Source organism: Peromyscus californicus, unplaced genomic scaffold (assembly GCF_007827085.1).
Source record: "Peromyscus californicus insignis strain IS unplaced genomic scaffold, ASM782708v3 Scaffold_3__1_contigs__length_106647218, whole genome shotgun sequence".
NCBI lineage: Eukaryota > Metazoa > Chordata > Mammalia > Rodentia > Cricetidae > Peromyscus > Peromyscus californicus.
In genome coordinates this window covers 76,916,248-76,930,281 of record NW_026294551.1, presented here as the reverse complement: position 1 = coordinate 76,930,281, position 14,034 = coordinate 76,916,248, and the positions used below count along the sequence as shown (strand labels likewise).

The following is a 14,034-nucleotide window of genomic DNA, read 5'->3' as shown; positions in this document are numbered from 1 at the left end:
GCATGGTTCAGTTGGCTCGAAGGAAGTGAAAAAGAGGAGTGGGGAGCATGGCTTCCTAGGAAGCTGATCGAGGTTGCTTTGGGGACTCGCTTAGAGCAGGGCCAGATAGCTGGACATGGTGGCACAGGCCTTTAAATACCAGTATTCAGAGGCAGGCACAGGCAAATCTATGAGTTTGAGGCCAGCCTGATCTACAAAGCAAGTTCCAGGATAGCAAGAGCTGTTACACAGAGAAACCCTGTCTCAAAAAAAGAAAAGGAAAGGAAAGAAAGAAAGAAGAAAAAGATCAGGGCAGGAGATGGCCCTTTGGGACCATTTTTTTTGTGTGTGAAGTACTAACATTATGCCCTGTTGTAAGACCCATCTCAGACTTGTTCATTCCAGCCACCCACTGGCTCGTCTATTCATCTCTTCACCACCACTGTTGCCGATTTACCACATACAAGATGCTATATTGAGTGTCTAGAGCAGTGGTTCTCCACCTTCCTAATGCTGCAGCCTTTTAATACAGTTCCTTACGCTGTGGTGACCCCCCAAACATAAAATTATTTACGTTGCTACTTCATAACTGTAGTTTTGCTACTGTTTTAAGTTACTACAGTTGCTACTATTATGAGTTGTACTGTAAATATCTGTGTTTTCTGATTGTCTAAGGTGACCCCTGTGAAAGGGTCATTCGATTCCCCAAAGGGGTCATGGCCCACAGGTTAGAAACACTGGTCTAGAGCAATGTGATAATCAATGTTATAGTTAACGGCTTGGGGTGTTTCCCCCAAGAAGTTCTTTGGTTGAGTTCTGTAGCAGTCATCTAAAGGAACAGGGTGAGGAGTCACACTGGTGTGTGAAAAAGAGTGTTTAAGGCAGAGGTTAGAGAAAACCTGGCACTTGACAAGCTGATAGCTACAGTACGCTACAGTTTGTGGGGAATAGAGGAGAGGGGCCTTGAGAAATGAGCATGAGCAGAGGAAAGCAGGGTAGATCTTGAGAGGTCTAAAGGCATTGCTGGAAGAGCCTGGTCTCCTCCCGTGGGCAATGCAGTCAGGGGACTCGGTGTCTGGCAGGTCAGGATAGGAAGGAGGTAGTTACATGAGTCAGGAAAGCTGTGTAGGAGGGGAGATTGACAAGGGTGGAAACGCTCGACCCCGGGAGCAATGAAGAATGAATGGGGAGTCAGAGTGAGACCCAGCTCCTGGTTGGAGCATCTGGGTGAATGGTTGTGTGATGAGCATTAAGTGACAGACAGGACTCAGGTCATGTGGTTATCCTTGAAGTTACGGCACCTTAAGTTCAGCTCTTGGCCTAGGTCCTAGAGACAAGGAACCTGCCCCCTTTCTGGGTCTACCTCAGGTCTCTATGCTGGGGTCCAGCCCACCCTCTGGTCCTTTGCCCTACTCCATCTCAGCCTGCTGAGTTGGTTGACACTGAAACTTTGCAGTCCCAGCTCTCCCCCAACCTTTGATACTGTCTTCTCTCCCGGTCCAGGGATGCCAAGTGTGGGAAGATCCAGTGTCAGAGCACCCAGGCCCGGCCCCTGGAATCCAATGCGGTGTCCATTGACACCACCATCACCTTGAATGGGAGGCGCATCCACTGTCGGGGCACCCATGTCTACCGGGGTCCTGAGGAGGAGGAAGGGGAAGGTGACATGCTGGACCCAGGCCTGGTGATGACTGGGACCAAGTGTGGTCACAATCATGTGAGTCCCTCCCCAGCTTCCCCCAGGAACCGAGATAGAGACAGAAATGGAGAAGTGTGGGCTCTGGAGGAAGGTGCTCGGCTCCCAGAGTAATAGCATCCCACTCACAGGTGCCCACTCATAGGTGTCCACACATAGACTATGGATTAGACATGTAAATGGAGTCACCACTATCATCTGTACTATTAATTATCACATGAAACAGAAGTAGGCTTAGAGTCAGGGAAACCCAAGGAAAATAATGCCACTCATCTCATATATTTGTGTTAGTAAAGTTATAAAAACATAGGAACCCTTGGTATGTATGATGCCCAGCACAGAGGAAGCTCCTGCCACAATCATTATTTCAGGCATAATACTGAAATTAGTACATATTCACTCTTGGATAGCATACAGTCAAGATAATACTAGACTATAAACATGTCCTAATTGTTGGATGTAACATTTTAGCAGTGTTCCCTGTGTCTTCCCTAATCACAAAGGTGATAGCAGAATTTCGTTACTCACTGTCTTGCCTTTTGAGGCTCTTTGTGTTTCTCACTATAATATATAAGAGGAAGAGCTACCTCTTGGGGTTCCCATTTATCCTAAGTATGAAACTCCCCTGTCCTAAGCCTCCCCCATGTCCCTGCCGCTCTACTGATGGCTGCTCTCCCTTTTTGCAGATTTGCTTCGAGGGACAGTGCAGGAACACCTCCTTCTTCGAGACTGAAGGCTGTGGGAAAAAGTGCAATGGTCACGGGGTACGTGTGCAGAAAGTCCGGGTTCCTGGGTGTCTGTGTCATGGGGGCGCGCCCTGTGAGAAGTCACAGCTCTCCTGGGTGCTGATATATCTGCGGCCCCTCACTCTAGGTCTGCAACAACAACCAGAACTGTCATTGCTTCCATGGCTGGGCTCCACCTTTCTGTAACACCCCAGGAGATGGCGGCAGCATTGACAGTGGTCCTTTGCCCCCCAAGAGTAAGTGTTCTGCCTTTGTGAGAGCCATGGAGACCATGGGGATGGGTGGTTGATTGGCAGGAGCCTCCAACCTGTGGACATTGCAATATGCCATTGTTGTCAATGAATGTGGTGGGCTGTAGTCATAGGAATACTGGAATATATGGGGCCTACGGGCCATTGGTTGGAGTTGCCCGTTGCTGAGTCCAAGTTAAGTTGACTTCACTCTCCTGATTCTACAGGGAGGGAGCCAAGAAGAAGAGGCTGAGTGGGAGGAAGCCAGTTGCTCCTACATGGCTTGGGCTTAGTTGCCTTTCCATCCTTTTACTAGGAGAGAAAGAGAGATTCTAGGTCATTGGATAGTCACATTTATTTGTGGGAGTAACTAGTAACTAGTCCTTTAGGGACACTTGAAATAATCACAGTCCTGGGTGCATTGTATTGGGTTATTCTGCCTTTTGCTAAATAAAGGCTAAGAAATGGGACATGTTTTATAGTTGTTAGGGCAAGTCTGAGGGCCTCTACTCCTGTGGTTTCCAAACTCTGTCTTTGAATAATTGCAAAAGTAGTTAAAAAAAAATACAAGGCTAAAAACTGGATTGGTAGTTTCTGCCTGTAATACCAGCACTTAGGAGGTTGAGGCAGGAGAATTGCTGCAATTTTGAGGCCAATCTGTGCTGCACAGTTGGGTTCTAGGCCAATCTGGGCTACACTGTCTTAAAAGACAAACAAAATAACAGACAAGCAGGAAGAACGCAAATATGTAAAACAGAGCAGAGTGGAGCCTCATTGATGCAAGTGCACTTTGTATATTTAAATTTACAATTCATGGAACTCTTGAGGTGGCTTTGGAACCAACTGTGAGGTTGAGGGTCGAGGGTGAGAGTTCCAGTCCTGAGGTGTCTGAGCCAGTATCTTCTGGTCACTGGTCTGTGTCCAGGAAAATCACCATGCAGGCTGATTTTATGAAAATCCATTAGCTGGAAGCTAATGACACAGTCTGAACTGCTTTGGAGAGAATCTCTGCAGTTGAAAGAAATGACTGTGGGGGTTTTCTAGAAAAGCCAGTGGGCCTGGCTCTTGAAGCTAGTGTTGATGCCCATATATATATATATATGTATATATATATATGTATATGTATGTATATATATGTATATGTGTATATGTGTATATGTGTATATATGTATATATATGTATATGTATATGTGTATATGTGTATATATGTATATATATATGTATATATAGTGTGTGTGTGTCTGTTTAAATAAATTGTGCAAATGCAATGAGAATCAACTATCTGAAGAAGTATCAAGGCTGCATCATTTTACCGTCGCCAGAATAGCCTCTGATCCCCTCTCGTGTGCTGTCTTCTGGCAGGTGTGGGTCCCGTGATAGCTGGGGTGTTTTCGGCCCTCTTCCTGCTGGCTGTCCTCGTGCTGTTATTCCACTGCTACAGACAGAGCCACAAACTGGGCAAGCCCTCGGCCCTCCCCTTCAAGCTGCGGCAGCAGTTCAGGTGGGACAGGGCGCTGTGCCCTGAAGGGCTTGGGGGCCCCCTCTAGATCGGAGAACCCTTGTGGAAAAGTTGGTGGTGATGGGTCTAATTCTGGGAAGATGAGTACAGGGGACATGCCACCTTCATCCCTTCTGTCCTGCTCTGTCGCCATGGCAGACTTTTTTAGATAATGACTATAAGTGTTTTCTACTGAGCATGCTCATCACTTGTGAATTCTTCTCAATAGGAAGTACTCAGACAATTCAATTTGGGTTATGACGTAAAATCTATTTCCCTTCCTCCACCTGGTTAAAGAGCCACAAACTGAGGGAACAGGAAAGGGGTGACAAGCTAAAGTTAGTCACAGGGATAGCTAGACATTAGCCCAGGAAGACAAATGATTAATTCATTTAGATGTTGACGGAGCATGGTCTCAAGAGTTCTGTTCTAAATGTCCTTGTGCTGGAAGGGATGTTTTTTTCTGCCCTGAATCCTTCCAGATCTTTCTGGATCTGGAGACTTTCTGTCTCCTTTCTGGGGACACAGGCAGGCTGATCCCTTCCTTGGGCTTCTCCCCTGGTCATGGGTGTCCTTGTTTACTATTTTAGGAGATGGGTTTGAGAGGGTCATCCTACTCTCTGCAGAGAAGGGTTAAATTTGTCAGTTGGCCTGGGCCAGAGGAGCTCAGTCCACATACAGCCCTGAACATCTCCTTCCTCCATGTCCCCTATTCCTTGTTTCCAGCTGTCCCTTCAGGGTGTCTCAGAGTGGTGGAACTGGCCATGCCAACCCAACTTTCAAGTTGCAGACGCCCCAGGGCAAGCGAAAGGTAAGGGCTTTGCACCGTTGAACTTGATTGCTTTCCTTTGGTCTGTGTTAGTCTTCCTAAGAGCTTACGGTGCCCACAGGCTTGGTAATGAAAGCCATTTTATTGGCCTGGGAGACACGTCAGTCGGTTCGGAAGCCTGGGATCTGAAGGGCTGAATAGGTCAGCGTTTCTGTCCTGCCTTCAAATGAGGCTCTGGTCACCCCATTGAGACACACACATCGAGAGGATTCCTCATCTCAGCTGTCCCTTGTCTCCTCCATACAGGTGACCAACACCCCTGAAACTCTCCGGAAGCCCTCCCACCCTCCTCCCCGGCCCCCTCCAGACTACTTGCACGTTGAATCCCCATCTGCTCCATTGCCAGCACATCTGAACAGGGCTGCCAGGAGCTCCCCAGAGACTGGAGCTCAGGTAGAAAGGAAGGAGTCAGCCAGGAGGCCTCCCCCAAGCCGGCCCATGCCCCCTGCACCGAACTGCCTACTGTCCCAGGTGAGTGAGTGGGTTCTCGGCAGCCCTGGGCTGGGGACATTGCCTGTAACAGGACACTGGAGGCCGGGGTGGTGTACTGGTTGCATTTGACCATCTTTTCTTGGTTTTGCTGAATCCAATGGGCTTCCAGGAGTTTAGCAGTAAGAGGAAGAAGCATCTTCCCTGGACAGCCCCTAAGCCACATGGTGCTTTTTTCCTATTTGGTTTCCACCCACTTTGTACCCTGAATTAACTTCTTTCAGTTCCCTGAGCTCTTGTCCCCTCTAGGTCATTGGAGATGATGCTTTACCTCATACGCGCCCACGTCTCTTTGCTTGGCCGGCTCCTATTCGCCCTCACTTGGGACCTTAGATAACACTCCTCCCGAGGGGCTTCTCTTACCTTGTAAGGCTGAGCTGTGTGCCCTGTGTCTCTCACTGTACCCATCCCTACAAAGTGTACCTACCAGTGAGCTCCCATGCATCCAAGAGTATTACTGAAGGGTGCACCCTGATGTCTTGCTTATCTGAGGGGTCTCTGGGGAGGTAACAGGTCTAGACTGGCCCCTCCTCTGTAGCTGGTACTCACAACTTGGAGCCATCACCCCGTGGCTTGTTTGCTTAGCATGTCTACTCCGGTAGAAGTTTCCCAGTGAAGACAAGAGTATTTCTTGGGTAGTGGCCCAGCTTGGTGGCTTCTAGAACTGACGGTGTGTTTGGTCTTAGGGGGATTCCTTTCTTTTGGCATGGTCCAAAGGAGTCCCCAGGGCCTGGGATCTGATCACAAGAACCTCAGGGGGATTGAAGGTTTAATATGGTCCCTAGGGCATGGTGTGGTGAGGGTTTGACAGAGCTGAGGGTGTGAGGTCAGGTTCTGTGCTGTGAAACTACTGTTCCTAAAGTCCTGTGTGGGGGCTAGGGTGTGACGGACAAATCCATGCAGGGGAGAGGCTGACTTGATGTATCCCAAAGTTATCCCAAACTGAACATACCCAGACTCATTCCTACCTAATTATTTTACACACTACTACTCCATGACATGGAGTGATGCATGCCCCTAAATGTGCCTGCTCTCATTATTTTTGTAAATCACGACCTTAAACTGAGCATGCTCAGGGATGTACACCTTGTGAATGTGGATGGACGGACGCTCTGGGTAAAGTTGCCTTGCTGCCTTGGGAAGGGGTGCAGTTCAGCAGGCCCGCATTCTCCTGGCTCGCAGCAGCTTATTGTCCTCTGCTCCGTTAAGTCTTGGCTTTGCTTAGTCGTTCACCAAGAATCAGGTTGTGGTATCCAACCGGCTGCTTTTGGAGGCTAGGAGGCTCAGGGCAGATATTCTGATAAGGCTCCTATGCAGATAACAACCACCAAGGGCTCACTGTGCAGTTTCCCAACTGTGACCAAATGCCCACACCCCACTGTCTTTCCCTGGTGAGTTCTCTGGTGCAGTCTAGGTTCCATCCTGCACCAATCCACCCCCAAGGTCAGCATCCCTCTGGAAAGGGTAGAGCTGAAGTGTGTGGCTTTTTGGTCTCAGAGATTTTTGACTTCTCTTTTCTGAGCTTCAGTTTTTGCTCTGAGGAGTCATTCGTGTGGAAAACCAACTCTGCAATGTTCTGCCTCCTACATGCTTGCCCCATGCCTAGCTTGGAGTTCACTAGCGCCCCTCTCAGGCAGGCTAAGGAACTGGCTTTCCTCAAATCTCATCAGCTTGGGGGCAGGCTGTGATCGACCCTGAAAATTTTGTTTTTCCAATCACAAAAGAAGCACAAATTTGCTTAAAGAAATTGAGTAGCAAGGTTAGAGATTGCTCAATGATTTAGATCACTTACTGTAGAGGACCTGGGTTCTGTTCCCAGCACCCACATCAGTGAGTTCCAAGGACACCTGAACACACAGGCATAAACTCACATACACACATAGTCAAAAATAATACATATATCCAGGTATGGTGGTGCAAGCCTTTAATTGCAGCCCGTTGGAGACCAGGATAGGTGGATTGTTGTGAGTTCAAGGCCAGCCTGATCTACACAGTGAGTTACAGGACAGCCAAGGCTATGTAGAAAAGACCCCGACTCAAAAACAACAGCAATAATAATTCTTTACAGTTAAAAATCTGAGCAGCACAGAAATATGTATCTATTTTAAGAGATTTGAATAGCTCATTTATTTATGTGCTTGTTGAATTGACTGCTTCCTGAGTATTAGCTGCCCAAAAAGCCTGCAATGGCTTCATGAACTAGCCAGAAAAAGCACCCTGCTCCTGCCTGCATGTTAGTTCTAGTCAGAGATGGCTAGAGAGAGAAAATAAAAGCCTGATCAGTTATTTAGGTTGGTAGGGTAAAGGATATGAAAAGAAAGAAACAGAAGAAAATAAAATGGCTTAGGGGTACCATGTGCTAGGGATATGGTTAGGTAATAATAAGGGAAATTTTGCCTTATCGAGAAAAAAAAACTCCAAACAAAGTAGCAACAACAAAAAAGTGATTTCTTTTTTTGTTTGTTTGTTTTTGAGACAGGGTTTCTCTGTGTAGCTTTGGGGCCTGTCCTGGAACTCACTCTGTAGCCCAGGCTGGCTTTGAACTCACAGAGCTCCACCTGCCTCTGCCTCCCAAGTGCTGGGATTAAAGGCGTGCGCCACTACCACCTGGCAGGTTTCTTAAAGTTTAATTTGTCCAGGTACACACACACACACACACACACACACACACACACACACACACACACACTCACACTACTCTTTCTGTTTTTCTGGACCATACCCACCCACTTAGACCCCACCTCTGTTGCCAGCTTGCTCTGGCCCCTTCCGGTCTGTCTGCCGTTCACCTCTGTTGACCTTAGTCAGGGACACGGTGGTTTGTTTTGTCCTCCTGCTGTAGCCCAGGTCACTGTGTAACTGTACATTGTTTTTCTCTCACTGTGGAAATTTTGGAAGTTTCTAGGTTCTCTGGTGTTATGAACAGTGGACAGGGGACATCCTTGCAAATTAGCCTTGTGCACCTATGCAAACAGTCTCTAACATGGCCAACAGGAAGTGGGGCTTTCACATCAGGAAATGACCATTTCTATTTATTTATTTTAGTTTTGAGACAGGGCCTCACTCTATCACCCTGGCAGGCCTGGAGCTTACTATAGAGAGCAGGCTGGCCTTGAATTCAAAGAAATCCACCTGCTCCTACCTCCTGAGATTAAAAGTGTGCAAACATGCCATGTCCCTATGTCTAATTTGAATAGATACAGCCAACTTGTTTTTCAAAACGGTCTTATTTTTTTCTTAGCATGTAAATATGTTATCCCCCACATGTGAGTTCTTTAAAAATGGGACCATCCAGTATGTAAGTTATTTGGTTTTGATCCGTGAGATAGTAGGAATATTCTCTTTGGAAAGGAGCCCCTCAAGTGAGACGTCTTGCCTCCTCCAGGATTTCTCTAGGCCTCGGCCACCCCAGAAGGCACTCCCAGCGAACCCTGTGCCAGGCCACAGGACCGTTCCCAGGCCAGGAGGCACCTCCCTGCTGCAGCCACTTACTGCTGGTCCTCAGCCTCCCCGGCCTCCCACAGTATCTCTTCCAAAGGTGAGTCCACAGAAGGACCCCGAAATACCAGCGGGGGAAGTGTGTGACGGGGGCAGCCGTTTGTTCTCCCGTGATCCTAGCTGAACTTGTAGAACGGAAGCAGGAACCAGTCCTCGCTCGGAGGACTGTTGGACTGTACCTTACATGAGCAAACTGTGATGTGGCTTCATTTGAGAATGAAGGCGTCGCTCAGAAGCCTGAGTTCTGGTGGCTTCCAGCTACCTTGGCACCTGAACAGCTAGGCCACCTTGAGTGAGACCTTGTCTTGATAAGAAGGCTTAAGATGGGCCAGCATGGTGGCTCAGTGGGAAAGGTAATTTTTACAAAGGCATGAGAAGCAGCAGGAACCAGCTCCATAGCTGCTATGAAGGTCAAAGCCATTGGTTTATATAAGCCTGTCAGCTTATGCACCTTTCCTTAAAGCTTCTCTCTGGCTGCCTTGTTCTTAGCTTAGTCTGGGGGGTTGGGCCTGAAGGAGTAAGGCAGGGAGGCTGGTTGTCACCCCTATATTCCTGTGAATCACTGGGAACTATTGTACTGAAGCTTGACAAGAGAGAAGAGGGCTGACTTTCCAGCTTTTGATGGTGGGCACACAGCTTGCTCCCAGTGCGAGGGCTGTTGGCAAGCAGCCGCAGGGACAGGCTTCTGAAGATCACGCTTCCGTTCCTGACTGTCAAGAGCAAGGGGCCAGGTGCCCCCAGTCCCCGAGGACACATCTTTCCCTTCCTTTTCCTTTCCAGCTTCCTGAGTACAGATCGCAGAGGGCCAGAGGGATAACTAGCTCCAAGATCTAGAACTGTCTAGAAGTTTCTTGTTTCCCTTGAAGACTCTGGATGCCATAGAAGGTCCAGAAGAAAGAAGCCTGCTCGGCGGCCCTGAAGCCTCTCCAGCCTTCTGGAACCCCCTCATCTCCAGAATCTCCCTTCTTGCCCCAGTGCCTCCTGTTTCCTCTGAGGCCCAGAGGGACTTCTATCTGATGGCTTCTAAGTGTTGTCCTGTGCAATATACAGCCCTGGCAGGAAAGGGGAGCAGATGGAGGAAGATGGGGAAGATTCTCCCTCAGTCCCCTAGCCAAGAGCTACCAATGATGGTCAGGGAAGTCTTGAGCTGGTGGTTGGCGGGTGGAGTGTGTGTGGGAGGTCCTCTTTCTGTGCCGAGCTTGGAGAAGGCATCCACCCAGGTCCCATGCTTCTGTTGACTGGCCTGCCTCTGGGATTCCCGGCTTACCTGTCCCTTAGCTTTTAGGGACTGTGGAAGCCACTGTTGCATCCCTGCCCCAGGGCTTGGTCAAGGTGCCTCTTTCTGGTTATATGGCTGCATGTGACAAGCCATGCTCCCCTCCCCTGCCACCCCTCACAATCTCATCCCCATATTTACACGGGTCACTCTCTGACTCAGACAGGTACTATTTGTAGGCAGTGTAGACAGCAGCGGGGAGCGGTCAGCCTATGTCCCCTCTGAGCCGTGATGCCAAAGGTTGCTAGAATCTCCAGTTGTACATCCCCATTGGTCCATGTGTCCCCTTCTCCTCCCTCTTCCAACCTCCCTATCCTATGGTGCTTTGGTGGTGAACCACAGCAATCCTGACTTGCTGGTGACCATATGCTTGTGACCGACAAATCAGGATCCTGCCTCATGGGGTAGGCACTGGACTTCCTGCACTGGATCTCAAGAGCATTGAGCAGAGTGGGCTTGGGAGAGAGAGAGAGAGAGAGAGAGAGAGAGAGAGAGAGAGAGAGAGAGAGAGAGAGAGAGTGTGAAGAGAGTGTGTGAACCAGTTCTGCATGTAATTGTGATTTTTGGCCTCAAGCAGGATAAGGGGCCCCCTCCTTATTTCTGACCTATATATATCCTAGGTGAAGTTCTCCAGGGCAGACACAGGTATACTAAGGGGACAGATATGTTTGGAACCCCAGTTATTAGGAAAGTACACACAGGGGCACCAGCTCCTCCCTAGTGGTTAGCTCTGAGGTGGGACTGTTGACTCTGAACAGGTAGTTGACCTCTTTGGAAGCTGTCAACAGCCATGGCGAACCCGATCTGGGTAGGGGGGGGGGGTCCCAGATTCTCTTTAACCAGGGTTTTATCACACATGTCCATTGGTTCTCTTCTGGTTACTGCCTATATGTGATCCTCATGGAAAGAGCTCTGGGAAGGTGGGGATAGGACTTGGGCGGACCCCATCTTGCCTGGAGCTCAGAAGGACGTCTTGGTGCTCTGCTAGTAAGGGCAGTTCCTACACATTTGCTGGCCTTGGCCTCTGAGAGGCCATCTTCCATCCCCCAAAAGGTGCTGGATAGCACTCCTAAAGGTCCGCTAGGGGCCTTCCCGCCACCGCATTAAGCAGTTGTTAGCTCTTGGAAACCTCCCTGAGGAGGAGGCAAGATGTTGACTCCCCTTTACCACCTCAGAGCCTCCTTATAGCATTCACAGAGTAAGCTCTGACTCGTGCTCTTGGAATTGTGGGAAATGTGGGGTACATGGCTAGGGGTAGAAAGAGCTCAGGAAAACACCTTTCTCCTCAGGGTGACCATGCTGTTCATACCCTGACTCCCTGAACTGTGATGCAGAAGGCCACTGGGCCTACGTGTCCATTTTCTGCCATCCGACAGCCTTCCATTAAGTGCCACACCAAATGACCAGTGACTACAGGTGGGGTCCTCAAAACACCCCGACTCTCGTCCCAAAGTTAGAAACACCGTTTCCTTTAATCCCAACCCTGTACCTCCTAGATACTCTCCCTCAGCTCAGGAGGCGGGAGGCTCTGAGTGACAGTACCACAGCAACAGTCACAACAGGAGTCTTCTCAACCTCAAGCCTTCTGTCCCTTGAGCCATACCAGAGCAAAGACCCATTTCCTTGCTCTTTGGTAACCATTTCCTGTTTTTCTTTTTCTTATTTCATTGTTTTGATACCACCGCCATCCCATAAAACTATACTGTGAACAGGAAGATGGGAGAATTTTTTAATCTGGTAGGGAGGTTGGCAGCTACTCTTAATTTACAACTTCATTCCTGCCTCTGTTATCCAAAGGCCGGGGAGGCTGCCCCAGGTGGGAACCCCTTCCCTTCTGCACCGTGAAGTGTTGCATGCAGACAGAGCTAGACCTCAAGGACAGAGTTTGTCCCTCAAGATTGTTTGCCACTTAGGAGGGGAAAAATATTACCACAGGGCGAGGAGGGAGTGGTTGCCACGGAACACTTTGATCAAGCTACCCCAAGTGTGTGGGCATCCAAGGCTGAAAAGGCCTTTTCTTGTGCATAGAAAGTGAACAGGACTAGAAATAGCTGTTCTGTCCCCAGCCACTGTAGAGATGTTAGCGAACACTGGGGTAGGTCAAAGCCAAGGCTCTGGTGGACTGAGGAAAGTTCAGAGTTTGGTTTGTATCTGGGTATGGTGGTACACACCTTTAGTCCCAACAGAGGCAGGGGGATCTCCGAATTGGAGGCCAGCCTTTTCTACAAAGTGAGTTCCAGGACAGCCAGGGCCACACAGAGAAACCCTGTCTCCAAAAACAAAATTATTTGAGACGGGATCTCATGTACCCCAGGTTAGCCTTCAACTCACTAAAAAGCCAAGATGGCCTTTGAATTCCTGAGTGCTCTCTAGGACTGCAGGAGTGTACCATCACAGTTGGTTTATGTGGTCCTGGGTTCAAGCCTTTTGGTTTATGTGGTCCTGGGTTCAGACCTGGACCTTCATGAGCATCTAGGCAAATACTCTGCCAACTGAGATACATCCCCAGCCCAGGCTGTAAAATGTTCTTAGAAGCTAAGTTAGCTGTTTGCCAACTTCAGAACCCTAAAGCCATTTCTGACCTGTAAACCTCAGGTCTCTTAATCCCTTCCAAGTTGCTACTTCCTGCTTGCTGCTCTCTGTTCCATTTAGCCTTGGTGACTTCCACCTGTAAGAGAAAAAGCCCTTTTCTACCCCTGCTCCGAGACATTGTCGATTTTAAGGTCTGATATTCCCTGCCATGCAACAGTCCCTGTCACTCTTCAGGAAACCATTTCCACAGCGTCTCCCCTGGGTTCAGTTAATTTGCTTATTTGACAAAGAGGGTGTGAGATTTGTATTCTTAAAATTGGAGGCACATTCTAAAGCTAGTCACTTTGTCAAATGCATGTAATGACAGCCCCAGAGGACTCCACACACAAGCCAGGGAACACCAACTGGAAAGGTGCCCCTTCCCTAGGGACACCTACTAGAGGTCTATAGACTCCAAGCCCAATACCCCAAAGTCATGTTCCCAGGGTCTTCTTGTACGACTGTGTGTATGCCTGTGTCTGGGATCCAGGGCAAATGTGAATTTTCTTTTTCTTTGGGAGATTGTTCACAGGAAATAGTCCTCTCCCCTCTTGTCCTCCTATTGATTGTTTACAATATTTGTACATCTATGCAAAATACTTGAATGGGCCATGGTGCCTTGTTTTGTTATTTTTTTGTTTTTGTTTTCTCCTTGTTTGTATTTAATTAAAACAAATTGTCATTAGGAAGTGCTATCTGTTTGGACAACTCTTTTGTGTATGTGCCGATTCTTTATCCCACTGCTTGGACCATTTAAGACATGTGACATGTACTTCTCAGAAAGAGGTCCCCTAGAGACCGCAGGTCTTCAAATGAGGACATGACCTGAGCCGTAGTGAAGCCACGCCCTAGGTTTCCCCATGACCAGTAGAGAGGATTGCTTGCTGTTGCTGTGCAGAAGGTGGTCTGGCTTCATTAGATCGTGAATCATCAAAGGCTTTAATGACCTTGAGATTCTAGTATGTTCTCCTTACACTATGGCCTCTAGAAGGCATCTGGGACACTCTGCCACCCTCTCTCCTTACTAGGGGGTGTGTTTTAAGGAAGGGGAGACTTAGTGAGGGTCTCCTGGGCTGGGTGGGCAGGTGGAGGAGGGCCAGGCTGTGTGCCTTGCAGATTTCCCGGGCCTGTGTGAAAAGAACACATACTGCTGGTGTCCCCACCCCCCACCATTGTACTCATTTATGCCCGACCTCGGTTCTCGGGTTTTCTAAGGCTAATA

The 14,034-nt window shown here is 48.7% G+C and overlaps 1 protein-coding gene across 1 annotated transcript in view; it reads left to right on the top strand.

Moving 5' to 3' along the window:
• The window catches only part of Adam19 (ADAM metallopeptidase domain 19), an 87,184-nt gene extending 73,679 nt beyond the window's left edge, over positions 1-13,505 (top strand). The window contains exons 16-23 of the mRNA XM_052758358.1: positions 1,483-1,696; positions 2,362-2,439; positions 2,549-2,657; positions 4,014-4,152; positions 4,876-4,960; positions 5,225-5,449; positions 8,853-9,005; positions 9,746-13,505. Coding sequence (XP_052614318.1) covers positions 1,483-1,696; positions 2,362-2,439; positions 2,549-2,657; positions 4,014-4,152; positions 4,876-4,960; positions 5,225-5,449; positions 8,853-9,005; positions 9,746-9,799 — 1,057 coding nt within the window. The 3' untranslated portion in view covers positions 9,800-13,505. The remainder of the gene's footprint in view (positions 1-1,482; positions 1,697-2,361; positions 2,440-2,548; positions 2,658-4,013; positions 4,153-4,875; positions 4,961-5,224; positions 5,450-8,852; positions 9,006-9,745) is intronic.
• Positions 13,506-14,034: the final 529 nt, after the last annotated feature.